Raw genomic sequence first — 22923 nt, 5'->3', positions numbered from 1 at the left:
CCGTTACGGATAAACACAGACACACGTTGCACACATGTTCTTTCTAACACTCTGAGGTAGATCATAAAAAATATATAGTTATGTTAAATCGGGTTCCCATACATTCCAGACACAAATGTACATGGTATGGCCATGTGTATTACACACACACATCCAAACAAAAATATGACACACACAAACACACTTTATTTTCACATTATTTAAAAGGAATTTAAGTGTTATGTACTAAATTACCATAATTATGAACACAAGTTGTTAAGTTGACAATCATTTTTAAAATTACGTTTCTCCATCTAGATTGTCTGCAGTAGAATGCAGTCTTTTAAACCAGGAAAAATGACTGCCTTTAAGTTGTATAACAATAGTAAGTAAAATCTAGTGTGATTTACATTACAAATCTCATACGTAACATCTCTGCAGGATTTAAAGACGTTAAAGCACTGAATGAAATGAGCAATATAGACAAAAAAGAAACACTCTGTGTCTACTACTGCTAAATATGACTAGCATTAGCTACGTGTAGTAGTGCAAAATAGTCCATCAAATGTATTAGCAGGTGTAGCCTATACACGAGTCCACTATTGGTCATATCACAATTGAGAACATGCCCCAAATTCATTGCTTTAGTAGAATTTAATTGTAAGTGAAATGATACTCACATTGTAATGTCCTTAGTATTTGTTCAGTCTACAGGTCCTCTAACACTCTGTTAAATGAATAAATGTAAATGTACTACAACGTAAATTTTGTTTTAAATCAATTAATGCAGAAATTACACACAATATTAAGTTGATGTAATTATCAACATTATTATGTCAACACAACTCATCAAAATAATGTGTACAACTTTAAATATTTAATTAATTCAGTAAATTAGAATTTTTATCTTGCAACCACACATTAAATTTAGATTGTGGGGTTTGTTTTGTATAGCTCCGCTGTTAGAAAATACATGATGGTTGAATGTGAACATAAATGAGCAGAATGTAAGCTTGTGAAATAAATGAAACTTTATTGATTGCACTTTTGAGAAATTGGCATGAGTTTGAATAAAAATTTACTGAAATAAATACTCTAAAACATTGATATACCCGAAGAAATGTAAAAAAAAAAATTTTCAGCCATTTTCACTGAAATATTTCAGAGATTTTTTTTTTTTTTTTTACACTAGTTTACACTAAATGTCTAGTAGAACCTTTTAAAATAACTCGACTGCTTCTATAACTTTGGCTTGTAGTGTATATGACTGCTCCCGGTCATAAACCCCTACAAGGAAATAAACATTAATCATTTTGACTGCAGAGCAGGAGTGGGTAAAGACAGACTGGTGATCTGATCTACATTATATATACGTGTACCTTAGATAACGCCTCTCTGAACGCCATGGTGGGACGTTCCTGAGTTGAAGTACTGTACAAGTCCTAAGCATTAGATCACCCCAATTACTCTTGTATACTCTTTTTCCATACTATCGTGATCTTTGCCTGACAAAGCCATACACAAAACATATTTGACATTTGGGGCCTAATTCTAAAATCACCAGATACCAAATGCACAACCGTTTTGTCTTGCTGCCATCACAAAATAAAAATGTTTAAACCTTAAGTAACAGTCACGAAGGATGTATATATTTTTCACACTACATGAAGTTTTGGGATCCTTATAGACTGTGGAACAGAAATGTACTCAGTGTGTCTCCACCGTTTTATTTCATATTGGAGTACAACCATTTTTCTTTTTTACCATTAAGGATGAAACACTTGTTTCTTTTAAAACACCATCTTTAAATGTTTTTCTACCTCCTAACTAAACCCTCAGACTTAAGACATGATCTTTGGAGTTGTTGACGCCCTGCTCAAGGTTAAACAACAATGTCTTTACATTACTTTCATTAATAAATTGTCAAACTAACCTCTTGGTTTTTTGGGGTTTTTTTTGGAGCAAAAGTCAGATCCTCTCTCATTTCAACAGATCCTCTTGTTGGTGAATACACAGCAATCTTCTAAGGGTATTAGGATTTCTTGGAGCAGACATTGTAACAGATAGTTGCAGAGTTTCTTCTGTGTTTTAACTACAACGTCTTAACCATTATTTTAACACTGAGACACACGACTCCCTTTAATTCGTTAACAAACACATTTGTAAGAATTCTGGTCAGCGAAACCCCCAAAAGAACACCTGTGTGTGTCTCTCTCTCTCTCTCTCTCTCTCTCTCTCTCTCACACACACCCACCCCCGCACACCCACATGGTCACCAGAGGTCATAAATGTACTGCTGGGACATGGGATGTCAAAGCATAGACAAAAGCTTATGTATTTAGCGACAGTTCTGTGTAAGTATCCTCGTTGGCGAACCATTTTCTGAAATCTTGTTTATAGTTTAAACAAAATGCACGATTCTTTTAAAACACCGTCTTTAAAAAAGGATTTTTCACCCTTAAAATAACCTGGTTAGAAGGTAGGATATGTAATACATATTTTCATTTTCTTCAGACATATTGTCACTTCAGTCTCCACAACGAATAACACCGATGGTTTTGACCTTTCTTTCAGTAAAAGAGAACAACGACATCATACAGCCTTGAAGGACTGTAGAAATGTTTTACACATCACAATGTTTTTCTCAACAACGTAGCCAATAAATAGTTCAATTATTTCACAAACCTCAGTCTGTTCATTTCTTGACAGAAGGATTACACATAGATCATACACATAGGGAGCTACACATGCATAACATTGCCACAATTCTAATACATCTACCACATTCAGTCACCAGGTCTAGTATTTTCTGATAGATTAGTTACACAAACTGATAATTACCACAGAAGTAATTTCAGAAACAAAGATTCACTTAAACCACAAATGTACACATTGGTAGGGATCGTAAAACCCTGAAACACACGACTTGTCCCTTAATTCATTAACATAAACACACTGTAAGCATTCTGGTCAGCAAACCCCAAGGAAACACATGACTCTCTCTCTCGCTCTCTAACACACCCACACACACACACGCACACCCACACACTTCAGACACTGTCACCAGAGCTCATAAATGTAAAATTTACACTATCTACAGAACTGTCACCCCGGGAAAACACATGTGTAGGACAGTGTGTATAGGCCTACAAGACATCGCCCGAAAAATGTGTCTTCTAGTTTAAACAAAACTCTCGATTCTTTTAAGCAACACTTTAAACATTTTACATCCTAAAGGGTTAGGTTTAGAAGGCATGTGATACGCGCGTTTCTTATAAAACACCGTCTTTAAAACGTTTACCTCCTAAAGGGACCTATTTAGAAGGTATGTAAAAACTTTTTTTTTTTTTTTTTTTTTTTACATTTCTTCGGGTATATCAATGTTTGAGTATTTATTTCAGTAAATTTTTATTCAAACTCATGCCAATTTCTCAAAAGTTCAATCAATAAAGTTTCATTTATTTCACAAGCTTACATTCTGCTCATTTATGTTCACATTCAACCATCATGTATTTTCTAACAGCGGAGCTATACAAAACAAACCCCACAATCTAAATTTAATGTGTGGTTGCAAGATAAAAATTCTAATTTACTGAATTAATTAAATATTTAAAGTTGTACACATTATTTTGATGAGTTGTGTTGACATAATAATGTTGATAATTACATCAACTTAATATTGTGTGTAATTTCTGCATTAATTGATTTAAAACAAAATTTACGTTGTAGTACATTTACATTTATTCATTTAACAGAGTGTTAGAGGACCTGTAGACTGAACAAATACTAAGGACATTACAATGTGAGGATCATTTCACTTACAATTAAATTCAACTAAAGCAATGAATTTGGGGCATGTTCTCAATTGTGATATGACCAATAGTGGACTCGTGTATAGGCTACACCTGCTAATACATTTGATGGACTATTTTGCACTACTACACGTAGCTAATGCTAGTCATATTTAGCAGTAGTAGACACAGAGTGTTTCTTTTTTGTCTATATTGCTCATTTCATTCAGTGCTTTAACGTCTTTAAATCCTGCAGAGATGTTACGTATGAGATTTGTAATGTAAATCACACTGGATTTTACTTACTATTGTTATACAACTTAAAGGCAGTCATTTTTCCTGGTTTAAAAGACTGCATTCTACTGCAGACAATCTAAATGGAGAAATGTAATTTTAAAAATGATTGTCAACTTAACAACTTGTGTTCATAATTATGGTAATTTAGTACATAACACTTAAATTCCTTTTAAATAGTGTGAAAATAAAGTGTGTTTGTGTGTGTCATATTTTTGTTTGGATGTGTGTGTGTAATACACATGGCCATACCATGTACGGTAACATTTGTGTCTGGAATGTATGGGAACCCGATTTAACATAACTATATATTTTTTATGATCTACCTCAGAGTGTTAGAAAGAACATGTGTGCAACGTGTGTCTGTGTTTATCCGTAACGGATGGGAACCTACATGGCCATTCCATATATAGTAACATTTGTGTCAGGAATAGATGGGAACCCGATTTAACATAACTATATATATTTTTATGACCTACCTCAGAGTGTTTCATATTCTATGTGAAAAGAAAGAACATGTGTGCAACGTGTGTGGGTGTCTGAAATACATATGGCTGTACCATGTATGGTAACATTTGTGTCAGGAATGTATGTGATCCCGATTTAACATAACTATAAATATATTTTATGATCATGACCTTTGACCTAGATATAGAGAGTAAGAATATGTATCTTTTTGACCTTTGACCTATACCTGTCAAAAATAAGGTTACATTATATACAAACTATTTCTCTCTAGGGCACAAAAATGACAGAAATTCATCTCTGAAGTAATGTTATGATATCAGGGAAATAAATGAAGCAGTATGTGAAAAGCAGTATATTTTAAACAATGAAAGCAGCAGGAAGGATGTGGTTATAAGCATCCCTCCAGAGAAGCACAATCTGTTCTCTCAAATAGTTCCTTTAACTGAAGACCTGGGGGCACTGAAATAAGGCTAATATCACTGAATACTTTTTTTTCTTAAGTATTTGAAATCTATTTTATTTTTAGTATTAAAATTTTGAGAACAATTTTTTTCCTGGTTTATCAAATATATATATAAAAAAAACAGACATTGCAAAAATAAAACTCATCACAATTTGGAAGGTTAAAAAAATGCGAGTGAGCGAGTAGGTGTGTGCGTGTGTGCGCGCGCACGTGTGCGTGTGTGTATCTATACCTACCAGACATGCAGCTGCAGACGAATACAGGAAGTGAGAGAACCAGGCAGAAGTAACAGACAGGCCCTTAACGACAGAATATAAGAAATGAATGTATGACATTAGAGATGACAGAGCACTCCTGCTTATGCAGCAGTTTAACGTCAGATCAAGTACTTACCAACTGAGCAAAGTTGACTGTGGAAACAACCATAGGGGGCAGGGTGTTGGGAGGGAAACACATTCCTCCAGCCTGTAATACATAAGTATGTTTCACACATTAAAACTGCAAAATAAAAAAATTAATCTAGCTATATAAATGCTACATAAAGTAAATAAACTGGAGCATGTACATTATTGTAGCTTATACAATACGTCACCAAAGTATACCGCACATTCATTTTCTTACCAGAATGTTAGAGCCACATGTGCAGGACTGAGATGTGTTGATGAAGGAGTCCTGACATCTCACACATCTACGCATACAGGCAAAATAAATATACAGTATACACAGACAAAGAGAGAGAGAGCGAGAGAGAGAGAGAGAGAGAGAATGACCACCTGTTGCCTTTCATGTCTGGGGAAGAAAAAGCTGGATCTGTTCCATTACACAACTCACATAGGGCTTCTTCGAGAGGGGTTCCATCTGCATTTCTTTCCACTGATAAAAGACAGAGTGGCAAATATTTAAGGAATAAAACATGACAGTGTGTGATGTTACAGGAAAAGAGGGAATAATAGGGTGGTGTAATTATCACCTCGAAGCTGATTATTTTCATATAACAGCAAATCTTTCTAGGGACACCGGATAACGATCAGGCGTAGATACCACATGCATGGTGAGAACATGAACCAAGCTATGAAACGTCTGTATAACATAACGCAGTGGATTCTACTCCTCCTTCCTACATTGACCCAGCTAGCTCACAGATTCAAACCATAAGATTAGTCTAACAGATCTAGATCACATTCAAAAGGAATAAAAGCCGAGTTCACGAAGATTGGATTCAGAAGAGTTAGGTTTATTAGCAGTCAAACAAGACAGCAAACAAAATCAGGGTATCTTGTGCATGTTTCTACCTCTATCCAATCACACATCTGCCCCTTTAGCTTACATCCAACCAGAATTATCTACACGTACCCCAGCTGCACAAATTCCATTATATCCAGGAGCTCTTAGGTTTTTCACTTAGCACTGCTGAAAATTTTCCATTATCTTCACCTTGGTTTGCTTTCCATGTCATGACATTGAGGAGTCTATTACTTGCCCCCATGACCCATTTCCTCTATTTACTCTTGAGACTTGTTCTACCATGGGTGAGTGAACATTCTAACATTATCTTTACTGTAAACCTGTGGGACCCTATGTTTACTCTACGTGTTTTTTGGTCAGATTCATGCCTTCAACCTTATCCCTGTGCACGTGTGTGTGTATTTACCCTCTGCCTTATCAGTGCAACTGTTGTTGGGGCCCCTTTATTCTTGTTCTCCTGTATAACAATTACATCTCCTATTCTTACTTTCAGGTGATGTCATTCCACAGCATTTTAGGTTTTTAAAAAATATTTTTATCATCCCAGATTTCCTATAGATATATTTGAAATACTGTAAATAATGTTGTCATATGGAAATCATTCCTTGTTGCTGAGCTCCTGCCAGATCGGTACTGGTTCTGAATGAGAGGGGAACTTCTATTTCATCCCCCAAAACACCAGGGAGAGTTAAAATCACCTGGATAATCCATGCTGCAATGTCAGGAGGTACCGATCCACCTCAGGACTAAGTAGAAAGGTGTTCAGAAATAACCACCGCACTCATGGCATTCGGAAGAGTGATGTTAACCTTGTAGAACGTGCAGAAGGTACACTCTGACGCAAAAGCAGCAGCAGTATTGCTTTCCTGAAGTGGCACACTTTTAAGTAATACTCATAAATAGGAAAGGTTCTTCATAGAATAGCGTGCCCCGGTACAAGCCGGTCGTCCGACCTGCCTGAAGGCCAAGGTGACGTCATCCACCAGACTGTGTGCCAGTCTCTGTTTATAAAGGGGAGCTTCTTGTATCTTCCCTAGGTGGCATATAAAGAGTTGATCTGTTAGTCAAAATGGTACAATAAGTACCAATGGGCACATACTGGGCATTACAAGGGACAATCCGAAGATGAATCTTTGTGGAAGTCTGCGAGGTCAAGCAATTGGTTAATAAAAATAGGTTATATGACTTTGGGTAAAAACCCCAGGCTCAACCATGAAGTCATGTATCAACCCAGCCACAAAGGCTTGTCACAGAGGCACGTAGTTCTTCCACTGATTTTGCTCAATTGATACCAAAAAAAATCAAAAAGCCAGACTTTAGAGGAATGTATTTCAATTCTGTGTCCTGGATGAGCTCATAAGTGGAGGGAGGCTACAGTACAAAGCTGAGATCCCACACTGGGCTCTTGGGTGGCTGCCAAAGGTGCCCTGCTTCCTTCAGAAGGTCTGTGACAATTTATGAGCCCCTAGTGAGATACCATCCATGGTGCTATGATGCACTACAATGGCTGCCACATACACCTTCAATGAAGATGGAAACTTTCTGCTGTCTAGCAGGTGCTGTGGGTAGGTTAGTACTCTTGGAACCAGGCAGCAAATTGTAGGGTAGTGATGTAATGTATATAATTCATGAACCAGTTTCCATCTGAGAGCACACAAGACTTGTGTCCTAGACCTAGGTTCAGGAGTGTCTCTTAGATTGCATGGTCATGGTGCTCAACCAGTTCATCAATCCCAGGGGCTAATCCCACTTGTGCAAGTAACCTGGCTGAAGGTTAGGCCAGATTTTGTTTTTGTTGTTATGTGGCTAAATAAAATATATTTAATTGGCACAGAGTCAAAATAACGTCCAATTCTACCTCTGAGAAAGCAATTTTTGCTGTTTGCCTTTTAGGGAGTTTAGTGGGCGTCACCAAAATAGATGTGCTATGCATGCACCTAGTAATTTGCAAGTGATTAACATTCATCAACATACACATAGGACTATGAAGAAAATCATCTTTTCTAAAACTTTTGAAAATCTGACATTATTTACTTTGGTTTGGCTTAAGCAAACATTTACACAAGTTTAATAAATGAGGCCCATTGCTATTAATTCTAGACTTGAAGTGACCAAGGCATGAACAAGTATTTTAGTACTAGACTAAGAGATGAGAGGTGGAGTCTAAAGATATTGATACCACGAAGAATCATTTCAGTGTTATTGTTGCGTGTTGAGGTCATTCAGGTTCAATGGCCACCAGAAACCAGTGTGTTCAAAGAACACTCTAGGCATTACAAATAGAATAACACAGCAAAGGAAAAGGAGTCATCTAACCTTGAAATGTTGGTCTGACTCCCCAAAGATAATTCTGGGAAACATGTTCAATGCCTGGCATTGTCTTTCAAACTAAGAATTTCATGTTTGGAATATGAACATGCAAAAGATTCAACCTGCAGTTGAAAATCCATTACGGTCACAAATTTTGGCCCCCCTGCATTTAGAGTGAGGGGAAATAAGTATTCGGATGCTTTTGACTTTGTTATTTTAATATACTTCCAATGCATATGCATCTACTTCAAATGTATGCCTTTTTAACTTCAAACATAATTTTAAGAGTTTGTACTTGTAAATATGAATATATGTATTCATAATCATAAACAAAGTTAAAAAACAAAATTGATGGGGGAAAAAGGTATTCAGACATATGGTTGTTCATACGAATCCTAGAACACCATATCCACAGAGGTGGAAGCATTATATAAGCATCATGAGCTGCTTCTCTGCAAGTGGTATTTGGACTTTACAGATCATTGAAGTAGACATGAATGGAGCAACGTACTGGGACATCTTAGAAAAGAATTTGAACCCATCCGCCAAGAAACTGAATCTGGAGAAAAGATGGATGTTTCAATAAGACAACAACTCCAAACCATACAGCCAAAATAACATAAGAAGGCCTTCTTCCTTGCAAAAGCATTCTAAATCTTTTAGATTGGCTGGGGGTCTCCTGTGTACAGCCCTCGTCAGGTCACCCCACAGATTTTTCGATGCATTTAGATCTGGACTCTGTCTGAGCCATTCCAAAACCTTGAACTTGTTTTGGTGAAGCCATTCCTTTGTTGATCTGGAAGTATGCTTCGAGTCATTGTCATGCTGAAAGGGGAATTCCTCTTCATCTTAAGCGTTTTAGCAGAAAACTTAAGGTTTTGTACCAAAATTGAATGGTATTTGGAGCTATTCATTATTCCCTCCACCCTGATTAAAGCCCCAGTTCTAGCTGAAGAAAAGAAGCCACAACACATCATGCTGCAGCCTCCATGATTCACCATGGGGATGGTGTTCTTTTGGTGATGTGCTGTAGGGGGTTTTTGCACCAAACATAACTTTTGATATTATGGTCAATATGTTTTTATGGTCTCATCAGACCATAACACATTATTCCATATGGTTATGGCAGTTTGGATGTATTTTTTTGCGAACGCTAGCAGGGCTTGGCTGCATTTTTTCTTAAAAAAGGCTTCTGTCTTGCCACCCTACACCAGAACCCAGACATATGAAGAATTCGGGAGATTGTTGTCATATGTAGGAGCAACCAGTACTTGCCAGAAATTGCTGCATTTATTTTAATGTTGCTGTAGGCCTATTGGCAGCTTCCCTGACCAGTTTTCTCCTGATTTTCTCATACATTTTAGATGGATGTCCTGCTCTTAGTAGTGTCACTGTCATTCCATATTTACTTCACTTGTTCATTATTGTCTTTACAGTGTTCCATGTTACATCCACTGCCTTGGACATTTTTGTAACCCTCTGCTAATTGATCTTTTTCAACAATGAGATCCCGTTCTTGCTTTGTAAGTTCTTCGCAGCTCATGACTTTTCCAGTTAGATGTTACCAAGAAGATGTCAGGAACATCCTATAGGAACAGCTGTTTTCCCTAAAACATTTGTGATTGTTTTTCATTTGATTTTGATTGCAATTTCACAATAAAGGTGAAAAGGATTCGGACATGGTTAAGCTTAGTTGAATGGGGGTTTTTTTACATCAGAAAAAAACTGCCATTTTAACAGGGGTGTGGAGACTTTTTATATACACTGTAGTACCAATTTCTCCAGATTGTCCATCAAAGGGACACTTGTAACCTTGAGGAATTGAAGATGATTTGCCAAGAGGAATGGGAAAAAATTGAACCACAATCCTACAAAAAAGCTAATTACATCTTATCATAGATGTCACACGGCTGTAATTTACCAACAACAGCTTTGCAACAAAATACTAATGTTGGTTATCTATGGTGTCCAAATATACACCCATTTTGTTTTTCCCGATCAATTAAAAAAAATCTTTATTTATGCTCATGAATACATATGTTTTTTTTCCATATTTGTATGCACATCAAAATACATCATGCATGCAAATTTGAAGTGGATATTTCCAGTGGAAGTATATTAAATAATTTTTAAAATAGTATCCAAATACTTATGAGACTGGACAATACAGAATCTCTCCAGATCCTCCATGATCCTATCTCCTCTCTTGTGGACTCTCCTGTTCTTCTCACCCCACAGGTTTTCAATGGGGTTTAGGCCTCTGGGATGGCCATGTCAAAAGATTGATTCTGTGGCCATTGAACCTTTTTTGCTGGAAGATCCAAAGACAAACTAGTTAAAGAGTTCTAGAGGAGGACAGATCTTGGTCCTCCATGCACAATATTTTCAGCTCCTTTATATTCTTAGGTAGATGCAAATTTTTGTTTTCTTTGTCATTTCTTTGTTGATTTGGAAGTACTTCATGCAATAAACATCTTCCTTTGTACATGCTACATGCAACTTATCTGAAACATGCCATGTCAGAACAGAACACGCTCAGTACAGACTACATCTCCCGGTAAATGATAGTCTGTAATAAAGAGAATGGAGCAAAAAAGAGAACTCAAACATAAGAGAAAATCCAAATAATTACACACTCCTCAACAGAGTATTGAAATGAAATACTCTGGTATTTATTAGAATTTACTGTGCCACCAATTCATGAACCAAATCAAGTCATGAAAGAAATCTACCCATAATACTGAAGTAGCTCCTCTTTCCTTTTTTTTTGCAGTCAAATTGGCTTTGATTTTAATCATTAATTCTAAAATAAGTCCAGATCAATGCCATTTTTGTAATCTCTTCATTAGCATGACAGTGTACACTAAACTTACATTACGTAGTATCACACCATGTGATTCACATGGTATGAGTAAATGTAAACACTATCAGAGGGACAGCAGTATCAATATTTATGCATCCTTAATTATTATTATTATTACTACTATTAATATTGTTATAAAAAGCTGTAAAACAAAAAAACAAAAACTCACCAAGAACACTGTCTTCAGGACACTTGCATTTCCCATCCTCCCCCAGTCCGCCTGGACATCTGATACATTCATATCCATCCCGCGTAACAGCCTACCAAACAATGTGACAACTGTATTCAGTGTATGATATGATAACAAACTAGTCTAGATGTTTTCAGTTCCAGTCCTGGCACTATTCTCAACATTACACAGTTGGGAAATATGTGAATATCTAACAACGGGCATACAATGCACAGTTTGTTCATCATTCTGTGGTGATAACACTCACATTCCACTGCATAAAGGTCACAAATGACTTACCAGTGTGGACACTTAAAAAACATCACTATTCATTATATACAGATTAATAGTGAACATCCCCCTCAAAAGATACCAACAAAGTTTTTAGCATTTATAAAGGCAACAAGTTATTGGAAAATATCTCTATCACAATCAGAGTACAATGTGCACAAGAAGCTTCCAATAAGTCGATCATTTTTACGTTTCCTGCTGTGGTGCACTTTGATTTCTTGAGTTTAATGGATTCTCTACTATACTTTCAGTTTACAGACATGACAACATGATAGACTCCCAGAATGTAGTAAAGACAAAGTTTAAGATCAGTTGTAATTCACACACCTGATAAGCTGTAACTTATCAGTGAATTATAAAGTCTGATCTGGAGGGGGATTGTGTGTGTTGAAGCATTTTAAGATATGCATAACAATATGTAGTTTTGCTGAGGGTAAGATGCCAATAAAGCACTGATTCTGTATTATTATTATTATTATAGGATTTTTTTATTCAACATTTGCTAAATGGCAAGTATTTAATAATGAAAATGAAACAATTGATATAAAACTGGTGTTGCCTTCCAATGACTTGTTATAGCAAGTAAATATAGTAATAATGCCAGACACCTTGCCTTATGATTTTCACATGATTCTAAGAAACATGCAGTATAATGTTAATATATAATATAACACCAAGAATGTGGAGTGTGAAACTATAATCACATTCATTGTTGTTGAGATTCTAACTGAATTGTTTCTCTTTATAAAGATCTATTCAAATTCTTACGCTGAAATCTCTTAGAGCAATACCTTGTAAATGCATCAGTGAAAGCATCACTTGGCTGTGTACCTACACTCAATCTAGTGTCATAACTGCCTGTCAATGTGTGACTCACCTGGTTCTTTCACATGGAGTGATCTACCATCACCACTTCTATTGTCACATTGGATTTTGTGGGTTGGACTGTGAATCATCTCAAGTTATGATCAGACTCTGAGCATTTAAATGAACAACACTTGACTCAGCCCAATCAGAATGAAATATTTGTAAGTCGTACTCATTTGTAAGTCGCTTTGGATAAAAGCATCTGCTAAGTGAATAAATGTAAATGAATAAATGAAATATAATCACAGTATCAGTATTGTATTTTCATTTTGCCCAGACCTAATATGTCATTTCGCGTCCAAGATAATTAACTGTACATCACACCTACGAAACTAGGTAATCAAATGATAAGCGTTAGTCATGATAGTCCATAACCAAGGTGGATGATGTGGGTATAAATTTGCATAAAAATGAATACACAAGTCTAGGATGGGGAACACAGGTATAGTTTATTGATTACTGAATAAGATTGGTAGGGCTGTAGAGGTAAAATTAGCCTCAGTTTGAGTGGAGGCATGTGATACAGTCACAGCTGGCCGGATACGAAAAGGGAGGGGGAAATCCCGGAGGAATAGAGTGGTGCAGGGATGACGTCATTTTGTATGCAAAACCCAAATAGAGTTAGCATTTTAACCCTTCCGGTTCCATCGTCCACAAGTCAACGGGTATTTTGAATGAGATTTTGTTTAAAAGCCTGAAATAATTGTATGTGGTGAACACAAGCTCAAAATATTTTCACGTTTTATTTTATTTTATAAAATACACCAGTAATACCCCACGCATGATTTTTTTAAAAAAGCTTTTATGTGTATTGAAAAAGGTGGTTGCTAACAAGTTGCTAAATTGGACTACAGACATTGTCTGGGACATTAAATGTAATGCGATGCCGCTAGCTTTAGCAGAATACCCAGAGTCAACGAAAATACCTTTCTTGTTTACTGTTTAAACTGTAAGGCTGGTGCCAAGATGTCTGAACCTAGAAAGAACTACTCTCTGAGGACAAAGGACTACTACGAGAACGAACACTCGATCTTTCTCCCACAGAAGTAGCATCCTCACCTGAGATAGCACATCATGCTGAGTGGAGCCTGAAAGATCCTCACTTCCTCTCTTCCCACACCCTTTTCTTTCTCTGTACTGAGATCATCTTAAACACACCCAAGGTCTATATGCATTACATAGCATGTTTTAATGCAAAAAAGATGTAGATTATACAGGTTTACTGTATTATAAAAAGGGCCTCAGTGCGACTGGAAAATATGGTCTCATTCCCTCAACAGCAGTTCAAATAAAAATATTGCATGCCGTTAAAGGCATATTCTCCCAAGGTCCCTAACTCAAATTACCTCCTGTATGTAAATAAGGTACATCCTTCCGCAAACATGATATTATAATCACAAACTGCACCATTTGGTGGCCCACAGAGCATCTGGGTATTTAGGGGAGAGCTGGCCAAAGATTCGGGGAATCTGTAGGCAGATCTCCCATACGATCACTGTGTGTAGTTTTTCTCTACCAGGTATGTACATTTTGACTCTCTAATGTTGTATTATTATGTTTTGAATTAGACTGTAATGTAATGTTGAATGTAATTCTTTCTTATTATTATCAATAGTAGTATTGGGTTTGGATGTTTTCATACCTGGTTAAATAAATTATTAGACTTGATTATATTCTGAATTATTCTGAAATTATTGTCTCTAGTAGATTACGTTAAATCCTTGTTACAGCAAATCTGCGACCAGGTTAGTACAGGCTAAAATCCAGGTTTAGGTGGAGCACTGGGGCACACCAATTGAGATTTTAGTGTCCAGGCTAACATTTTTGCATTAAGTTAAGTGTACTTAGAGTGTACAGGCTCGATAGGAAATTTCCCTTTAGGACAACATAAAGTTGATCGACCAAGTCTAAATAGGATGAAGTCTAAACCTCTGATTACTGTAATATTCTTCTAGTTAATGTGTACATAGGAAACTATGGCATGATTATATAAAGCTAATTTTACTCAGATATTATTGGTCTATCTTTGTAGATTTTAGTGGTCATGACCTCTGACTAGAAATAACGTTACTATAACTAAGGGGACTAAATAAAGTACTATTTAGGAAAGGGCAAGCATGGGTCGGTCGTCTAAATAATATTAGACAATTACCTCTGGCTAATGACCAAGACTGGCGAGTTTGTGACCGTGAGATCCGCGTACATGACCGCCGCGAGACTCGCCATGGAACCCGAACGAACGAGCACAATTTAAAGCATAGAATAAACTAGAATTAATCAAATGTAGACCAAAAGTATCAAAATACAAATAACTAAGAAATAAATACAACATTGAGGTTTTTATAATTGGAGTCAGATTTAATTTAAGAGAATTAGAATGACAAATTTAATAATCTAAATGTATTCACATAGCTTCAAAAAGACAGAAGCACACGGGAATCCTTCTACCACGTCATTGGATACCGTCGTTGGACCAGTGAGTGGACCCCTACAATATCAACATTACCTTTTATCTCCAACAGAGTAAATCCGTATTATGGAAAATGATTTTAAGTCAAGTTTGGAAAACTTGTCGGAAGCTTGGTGATGGTGACATTGTCGAGCTACCCTGGTGTAGTTCGTTTATAGCATACTGTTAGCTTTTTATTTCTGCCGATTGTATTTAGGCATCAAAAGTCATAAAAGTTGTGTTAATTTGTGAAAATTACCTTGATGGACAGAACGTGTTATTATTCTAAACTTTTGTTGATCACAGAGCTTATTTTTTGCGATAATCCAAAAGTCTATGTGAAAATCCTATTGGGTTTTTGTCGAGGGAACCAGTGTGATGCTAACTTACAGGTTCCGGTACAAAATGACGTCACCCCTGCACAACTCTATTGAGGAAGATCAGAGTTACACGAATAGGGCAGTTAAGTCCACTGCCAAATGTGCCAGCTGGTGATGTAGGTATAGTTCCAGGCCGGAAAAGTTGAGCTGACGAGCAAAAGAAGGGCCAGTAGTAGAAGGGTGCCGGGCGGCTGACAGAAAAAGAAAAAAACAATAAGAACACAGTGTAGAAATATAATCGTACTAAGAAGCACTTAACTCACACTAGCATAAACACGAATAGGCTTGACACCAACAAAATATAACACAAGCACAATATGTTTTAACCTATAATATGAGTCATAAAAAATAGAAGGCATCAATAATAAGAGGGAAAAACTCACCCACAGTAAGAGGAGTGATCCAGAGAAACAACGCGCTTAGATCCACACAGCTTGATGCCTTACATGGGAATACCGAACAAGGGCCAATGGGATTTTTGTATATGCCAGGAGGAAGAGGTGCAAAAATAAGGGGAATGAGCCGAAATTGGAATACAAGGGGAATCCAAATGGATGACAAACGAAGATAAGGTGAAGTCAAAAAGTCAAGAAAGGAAAATAAGGGGACTCCAAAAAGCCATAAAAGGAATAATATGGGAAATTCCAGATAGGGAGACAGGAAAAAGACTTTTGGTTCTGCATAGAGGGGGACATGGTTTAAGGCCCGTTCACACCAAGATAAGGATGAAGACATAGTTCTAAAAATCGTTCTAAATATAAACAAAAAGCAGAATCCACACCACGACTATAACGATAAACGGCACAGAGAAACGATATTGTTGGGATCACTTTCAAAACCATTAACGATAAAAACATTGACAGCCAATCAGAATCCATCCTGCTTTAAAGAGCTTGAGCATTTAAAGCAGCAGACAAAATAACTGCAACACGTGCTTAGAATAAACAGAACGATATCGCGTGTTGGTGTGGACACTAATATAGTTATCGTTATGGTTATCTTGATAGTTATCGTTCTTGGTGTGAATGGGCCTTTAATCAGGTGTATCAGTGCAATTGTGCTTGACGCTGGTCATTTAGGATCACTGATGTGCTCTTCTAGTTTGCTCGCTCTTAAACATATGAGCTCATACCGGTTTGGTGTCTGTGCACTTTTGGCAGGTAATGAATCCTCCGTTGCTGCTCAGGACCTTGAAACCCGTCTGACACTCACAGCTCAAACCTGTTGTAGAGAGTACATAGCATTACACAATATGCTACAATATATTGACAGAAATAACTGATTTTTATATGTGTTTCAGAGTCTAACCAGTGTTGCCAACTTGCTGATTTTGTTAATAGATTTGGCAACTTTTTAGACCTCTTTTGCAACTTTATTTTTAAAAAAAGAACCTGGTGACAAATGTAGTGACTTTTTGAGGAGACTTTAGTGACTGTCCCGCACTCCATATGGCCCTCCAACTCACATTACAGCTGCTGGTTAGACGAGTTGAGAGAACAGGTTCGGTCTCCTCATCAATAATGTTTAAAGCCTGGCTGAGGGCGTTTTCACACCTGGCTCGTTTGGAACCTTGTGCATGTTCTCCCTTGGTCTGGTTCACTTAGACACATACGAACAGGCAATCACGCTTACATCCGCACTAAAACATTCGGTCCGGTCTGATTGCAAACAAACTCTGGAGCGGCCCACTTGGGGTGTGAAAGCAATCCGACAAACGAACCAACCTGTATAGCAATGCACGTTGGGAACTTCATTACGTAAAAAGTGTGTTTGTTTTACTAATGGCTCACAACATGAATCGTGGTTTGGACCAAACTTGTACCAAAGACACGGTAAAACCATTGAAATTTGGTCTGATGAACCTATTTCTGAACAAATTTCAAAAACGGATAAGGTGTTTAGCAAGCATCTCAAGGCTTTAATCGCTCTGTGAAACATTGATTCCCACTCAAACTGATAAATTATAGCAGCTACAGCTAAAAAGAAAGCCACAATAAGCTCTTAGAGCTGCTATCTGTCCATTTTGATGGATGACCACTATGGGCAGAACCCCAGAACATAAACAGGTGCATTGTGACCAATGAGAAGACAGTTTACTTACATGTGACTTGCATACACACATTTTGGTACATTTTGAAACATTGCTTTGACAAAGAGAACCGAACCAAGGAGAAAATACAACATTCTATCAATTTTCTATCAACATTCTATCAAAGTCCCCGTTTCGGAACAAAGCGCAGAACTACAGATCTAAAAACACTCGGAACTGCACTTCTGTAAACCATTATTCCCAGCAACCATTCAGTAATCAGTAGTAGCTGACCAAGACATTGGTTAAGACATTGGACTATTGATCAGAAGGTTGTGAGTTCAAAATCCCAGCACTGCCAAGCTGCCACTGCTGGGCCCTTGAGCAAGGCCCTTAACCCTCAACTGCTCAGTTGTATAAATGAGATAAATGTAAGTCGCCCTGGATAAAGGCATCTGTCAAATCCCGTAAATGTAATCAGCATTATTTCCAACAGCCAATCACTGATCACCATTGCTCCCAAAAGACTAACCACCACTGTGTCCCATCTGAGCACTAATTTGCTTTAAGACGCTATTACTGTCTATATTTACAAGTAATAAAAGAAAGTTATTCCATCTCTAACCATTTCCTTCATCAATTTCCAAACTACTCACTAAATTGCTTCATTTTGTCTGGTTTTTTTTTTTTTTTTACTAAAAATTATTTAAAAAATGATAGTATTTTTTTTTTTTTTTGAAATATGTAAATAGTTAGTTTGGTCAAATGACCAAAGCTGTCTATAAGAGACATCTTATAATCTATTTTCTATTCTGATCCAGCTCAATTTTGTTTAAATTCTACTCTATTGCCTTCAGAAAATTCTTCATGTTTTGATATGCAAAAGAGATGGCAACGCTGTGTCTAACATAAGCTTAAGTTTCAGTTTGCTTCCTGTGTTTATCAAAAAATACCCATGTGCATTTTTTTTTTGCCTGTATAAATCAGATTATTAAGGTTATATAGTTGACGGTTAGCTATTGCTACCATACCTAGCAAAGCAATCAGATGTAAACTATCCAACAAACTAACAGATAGCTGTCTAGCCAGCGCCATTGACTGAGACTGAATCCCAAATAGCGACCTGTCAGATAAATAGCACAATAACTAGGCTACAGACGACATTATTTCATAACCTACATATTGGACTTCTACAGGGACTCGGAGCTATTTGGGTTGAACCTCAGAAAAGAGCTGGTGTAGCATCGCTAGCTGGACTTACCTGATGTACTGCTGACTTGGTTCGGTCCACATTTCACACAAGTCAAGCTTGAAATATCAAAATAATTTTGGACCCCACAATCCGACGGTTGCGAAGAAGAAATAGAAAACTGTTGGCAATAAATCGGGTTTGAATTTAACAGGAAAACGAAAAAGTATCCGTGAATCAGCTCGGGTAACTTTAGCGTCCCCGTCGCCATGGTGCAGTAAGCACAAACGGAAACCACGTGAGTAAGTAAACCCAGCCTCTTCCAGTGTAGGAAAAGTCTTTACTCCACCCTTGAAAAGTTGCAGGCAGAATGCACCGTTGCACTTTGCTCGCGCGAGCTCGTGCTGGAGTAACGTCGGGGTTTAAGTGCGCACGTGAACGGTGCTCCTTTTTTCCCGCTCCGCCGACTGAAATAATTATTACGAATTAGACCAAACGGTAGTTCCGTCTTTCACGAAATCGTGAAAGGTAAGTTGTTTAACGAGACGATATGACTGTTTTCCCCCTACTTCGTTGGACTTCTATTTCTCTTTCAACTCCTGACGAAGAGACAGAAAGAAAAAGCGCGGGAGTTGTGAGGGATTTTTTTTTCCCTTTCTCGACGAATTTAATCAAGACTGGGATTTCCAGCCCCCCCGTGGGCTTTTGTGACATTTACACCAGCTGTTTATGTTGAATTGCTTATAAATGTTTGCTTTGTGTTTTGTCTTCTCTTAGCCAGGCAGACATGGTGATAGTAGTACTGCGTTTGCAGGGACTGACTATTGAAGCAGGATCTGAAGACATTCGCAGGTTCTTCCATGGCTTACCTATCCTTGAAGGAGGTGTCCATATCATTGGGGGCAAGATGGGTGAAGCTTTTATTATATTCAGTAGCGAGAGAGCTGGACAGTTGGCCATGCTGTGTTCTGGAAAACAACTCAGAGGGTCGACTGTTAGCCTTCATAAAAGCAGCATGACCGAGCTTAAGCACAAAATGGCGTTGAGTTTGAGGAAACGGAAACGTGCTCCTACTGAAAGTGAACCTGTGCCTCAGACAACAGCAGCAACAACAAACCCAACAGAATATTGCACTCGACTGAATGTAGTGGCTACAGTTGAAGGATTGCAATCTAACAACCACGTGAACCAAGATCAGTCACCACCAGTTATTACTTCTCAATTAGAAAATCTACCCAAATCGGGTAAGGACGCAATCAAAAAGAGTTCAGTAGGAAACCGAACACCACCTGTTAACAATCAGGTAATGGTTACAGAACCAACGAGACATCATGTGGAGACGAAACATGAGGGAGTAAGAGAGGCAAACTCCTGCAAACCGGGTTATCTTCGTCTTTACGGACTTCCGAATACGATCACCAGAGATGAAGTCTGCCAGTTCCTTGATGGACTCAAAGTGGTGGATGTAATAACCGATACTTTACAAGGCGAGGACCAGTGTTGTCTAGTCAAGACGTCTAGTTTTAAGGATGCCAAGGAGGGCCTGAAATCCAGCCGTAGTAGCCTGAGGGACTTCCATGTCGAGGTTAGACTGGCACATGAGAGAATGTGGGAAAATGCCATGGAGCATCGTGAAAATCTCCCACGCTCCACATTCTCAGAGGAGGTCAAATTCTCTGCAGAGGGCAGATTGCACAGGAATCCTCCGGCGAAAAGTCCCTGCTCATTTTTGGGATCGAAAAAACGGCGCCGCTCTAAATCGCCATCCTTTGACACGGAGTACTGTGTCATGGTGAAGAACCTTCCTAAAACTGTTACCAAGACTGAGATAAGGGGCCTGTTCTCATGTCATGACATACCAAACAGTAAAATCCTGCATCTACTAGACAAGTGGAAGGAACGAACATCTACTGCCTTTATAATATTTACAGAGCCAGAGGAATATACCTCAGCCATGAACATGAATGGCATTGCAGTTGGCTCACAAATAATTGACGTCTCCTCCATTACTAAGGAAAAAATGAGGGACCTAATGTCTCAGAACAGATGTACTGACTCAGAAAGGGCACGTCCGTGCAGCACACAAACTCGCCCGGTTTTGTCTTGCATCTACGCGCGGAATTTCCCTGCTGCTGTGAGGAAACCGGAAGTGAAAGCCTTTTTCGGTGTGCATGACGTCAGCGAAGAGGACATCGAGTTGCTCGAGGACGAAAACGGCAACGGAATTGGTGAGGCTGTTATTCGATTTGGATGCGAGGAACGTGCCAGGGAGGCTCGTCGTCTACACGGAGAGCGCTTCAGGCAAGAACACATTCTGCTTACCTGTATTTCACCACAACAAATGAAGGACATCTTGCACAAAAATCAGTGAACTCACATTTTGGGTAGGATGTACATCAGACTCAAAAATGACTCTGGGACTGTTCATATTTCAATGAATGTAAAAAAAAATGCATTGTATGGACTATCATTCTTTTGGTCCATTTGAAATCTTTACGGCCGAGTGTTTAGCGAAGGCATTCGATATACCTGTGTATATTTTGCACAATAAACCGTGTTTTAGATCACTGCCTGTGGATGTTTTCTCTTAAGTCATTTGTGCATGCATCTGATAGGTGGACACGACTAATACAAGGAGAATACCAAGAAGCCCTATCTCTGTCATTTCATCCAATGTTAAGGACATTTTTCACCTGAACTGGAAAATGTTTTTAAAAAATTGTATATGAATACAAAATCATGTAGTTCAGTGTCCATTGTTTCCCGACTTATTGGACACCCTGTAGCATGGCAGCATACAGAATTTTATTTTGTTTATTTCTTTAAAGAGTGCTTGATTAAGTTCTTGATTAACTAAAGATATGATCAAAAACTAAGTTTAACACAAATTTTCATTTATATTTGCTCATTTTCGGCAGATGCTTTTATCGCCAGTGATGTACAATTGAGAGAGGACGCAAGTGAGCACGAGGGTTAAGGAAGGCTCAAACAGAGGTGACTTGGTGGTGCCAGGATTTTAACTCACGACTTTCTGGTCTATGGGCCAAAGTCATAATCATGGACTCACCACCACCATTTGAAATACACAATTCTCAGGAAAGTGCAGTTTTATGAAGCTGATCTTAGAATCTTGATTTCCACACCGAGTCGTTAAACCAGGTAACAATGCACCAAAAACTACTCGAGCATTTCAGCTTAAAACTTACAGGTGCATCTTAAAAAATTTGAGTATTGTGGAAAAATTTGTTTTTTCAACTATAATTTAATTTTAAAAAGTGGAACTTGCATATATTCTAGATTCGTTACGCATAATGTGAAATGTCATGCTTTTTTTGTTTTAACCTTGATTATGGCTTACACCTCAACGAAATGAGATGAAATAGAAAAATACTGTCCACCTGAGAAGAGCTCTAATCAGTGAATTAACTCAAAACACATTTGTACTAAAAACACCATTGCTCAGTAGTCCAAAGTCCTCTTTTCAGATGAAAGTAACCTTTGCTTTTCATTTGGAAATCAAGGTCCCAGAGTCTGGAGGAAGAGTGGAGGCACAGAATCAAAGTTGCTTGAAGCCCAATGTGAAGTTTCCACGGTCAGTGATGATTTGGGATGCCATGTCATCTGCTGGTGTTGGTCCACTGCGTTTTCTCAAGTAGAGTGTCAATGCGACTACATTCCAGCAGGAGTTGGCACCTGCCCACAGTGCCAAAACTACTGGTAACTGGTTTGCTGACCATGGTATTACTGTACTTGATTGGCCAGCCGACTCACCTGACCTGAACCCCATAGAGAATCTATGGGAGACAAAACTCAACAATACAGATGAGCTGAAGGCCACTATCAAAGCAACCTGGGCTTCCAGAACACCTCAGCAGTGCCACAGGCTGATTGCCTCCATGCCACGCCGCATTGATGCAGTAATTTGTGCAAGCCCCGACCAAGTATTGCGTGCATAAATTAACATACTGTTCAGAATGTCGACGTTTCCGTACTATAAGTTCTTTACTACAGTAATTAGAGATTTGATTTTCATGAGCTGTAAGCCATAATCATCAAGCTTAAAACAAAAAAAGGCTTGAATATTTCACTTTGTGTAATGAATCTAGAATATATGAAAGTTCCATTTTTTGAATTAA

The 22923-nt window shown here is 38.0% G+C and overlaps 2 protein-coding genes across 4 annotated transcripts in view; one reads left to right on the top strand and one right to left on the bottom strand.

Annotated features, from left to right (window-relative positions):
• The window catches only part of tmem67 (transmembrane protein 67), a 43476-nt gene extending 24388 nt beyond the window's left edge, over window positions 1-19088 (bottom strand). The window contains exons 1-7 of the mRNA XM_053612151.1: window positions 18860-19088; window positions 16702-16790; window positions 11583-11673; window positions 5769-5868; window positions 5617-5683; window positions 5389-5460; window positions 5232-5294 (exon numbers count right to left, since the gene is read on the bottom strand). Coding sequence (XP_053468126.1) covers window positions 5232-5294; window positions 5389-5460; window positions 5617-5683; window positions 5769-5868; window positions 11583-11673; window positions 16702-16790; window positions 18860-19058 — 681 coding nt within the window. The 5' untranslated portion in view covers window positions 19059-19088. The remainder of the gene's footprint in view (window positions 1-5231; window positions 5295-5388; window positions 5461-5616; window positions 5684-5768; window positions 5869-11582; window positions 11674-16701; window positions 16791-18859) is intronic.
• Window positions 19084-22782, top strand: rbm12ba (RNA binding motif protein 12Ba). Of its 3 annotated transcripts, none has more exons than XM_053612154.1 (2): window positions 19084-19089; window positions 19565-22782. In XM_053612154.1, exon 2 carries the CDS (start codon window positions 19575-19577, stop codon window positions 21156-21158), a length of 1584 nt encoding a protein of 527 aa, XP_053468129.1. In that variant the 5' UTR covers window positions 19084-19089; window positions 19565-19574; the 3' UTR covers window positions 21159-22782. The 3 variants fall into 3 exon arrangements, with proteins under 3 accessions (XP_053468129.1, XP_053468127.1, XP_053468128.1); XM_053612152.1 differs by lacking the exon at window positions 19084-19089 and adding an exon at window positions 19137-19315; XM_053612153.1 differs by lacking the exon at window positions 19084-19089 and adding an exon at window positions 19137-19421.
• Window positions 22783-22923: the final 141 nt, after the last annotated feature.

Source organism: Ictalurus furcatus, chromosome 23 (assembly GCF_023375685.1).
Source record: "Ictalurus furcatus strain D&B chromosome 23, Billie_1.0, whole genome shotgun sequence".
Lineage (NCBI taxonomy): Eukaryota > Metazoa > Chordata > Actinopteri > Siluriformes > Ictaluridae > Ictalurus > Ictalurus furcatus.
This window is presented reverse-complemented; position numbering and strand designations above follow the sequence as displayed.

Bases quoted from the DNA above. Each gene is read 5' to 3' on its own strand.
- rbm12ba (XM_053612154.1), top strand. From the start codon at position 19,575: ATGGTGATAGTAGTACTGCGTTTGCAGGGACTGACTATTGAAGCAGGA.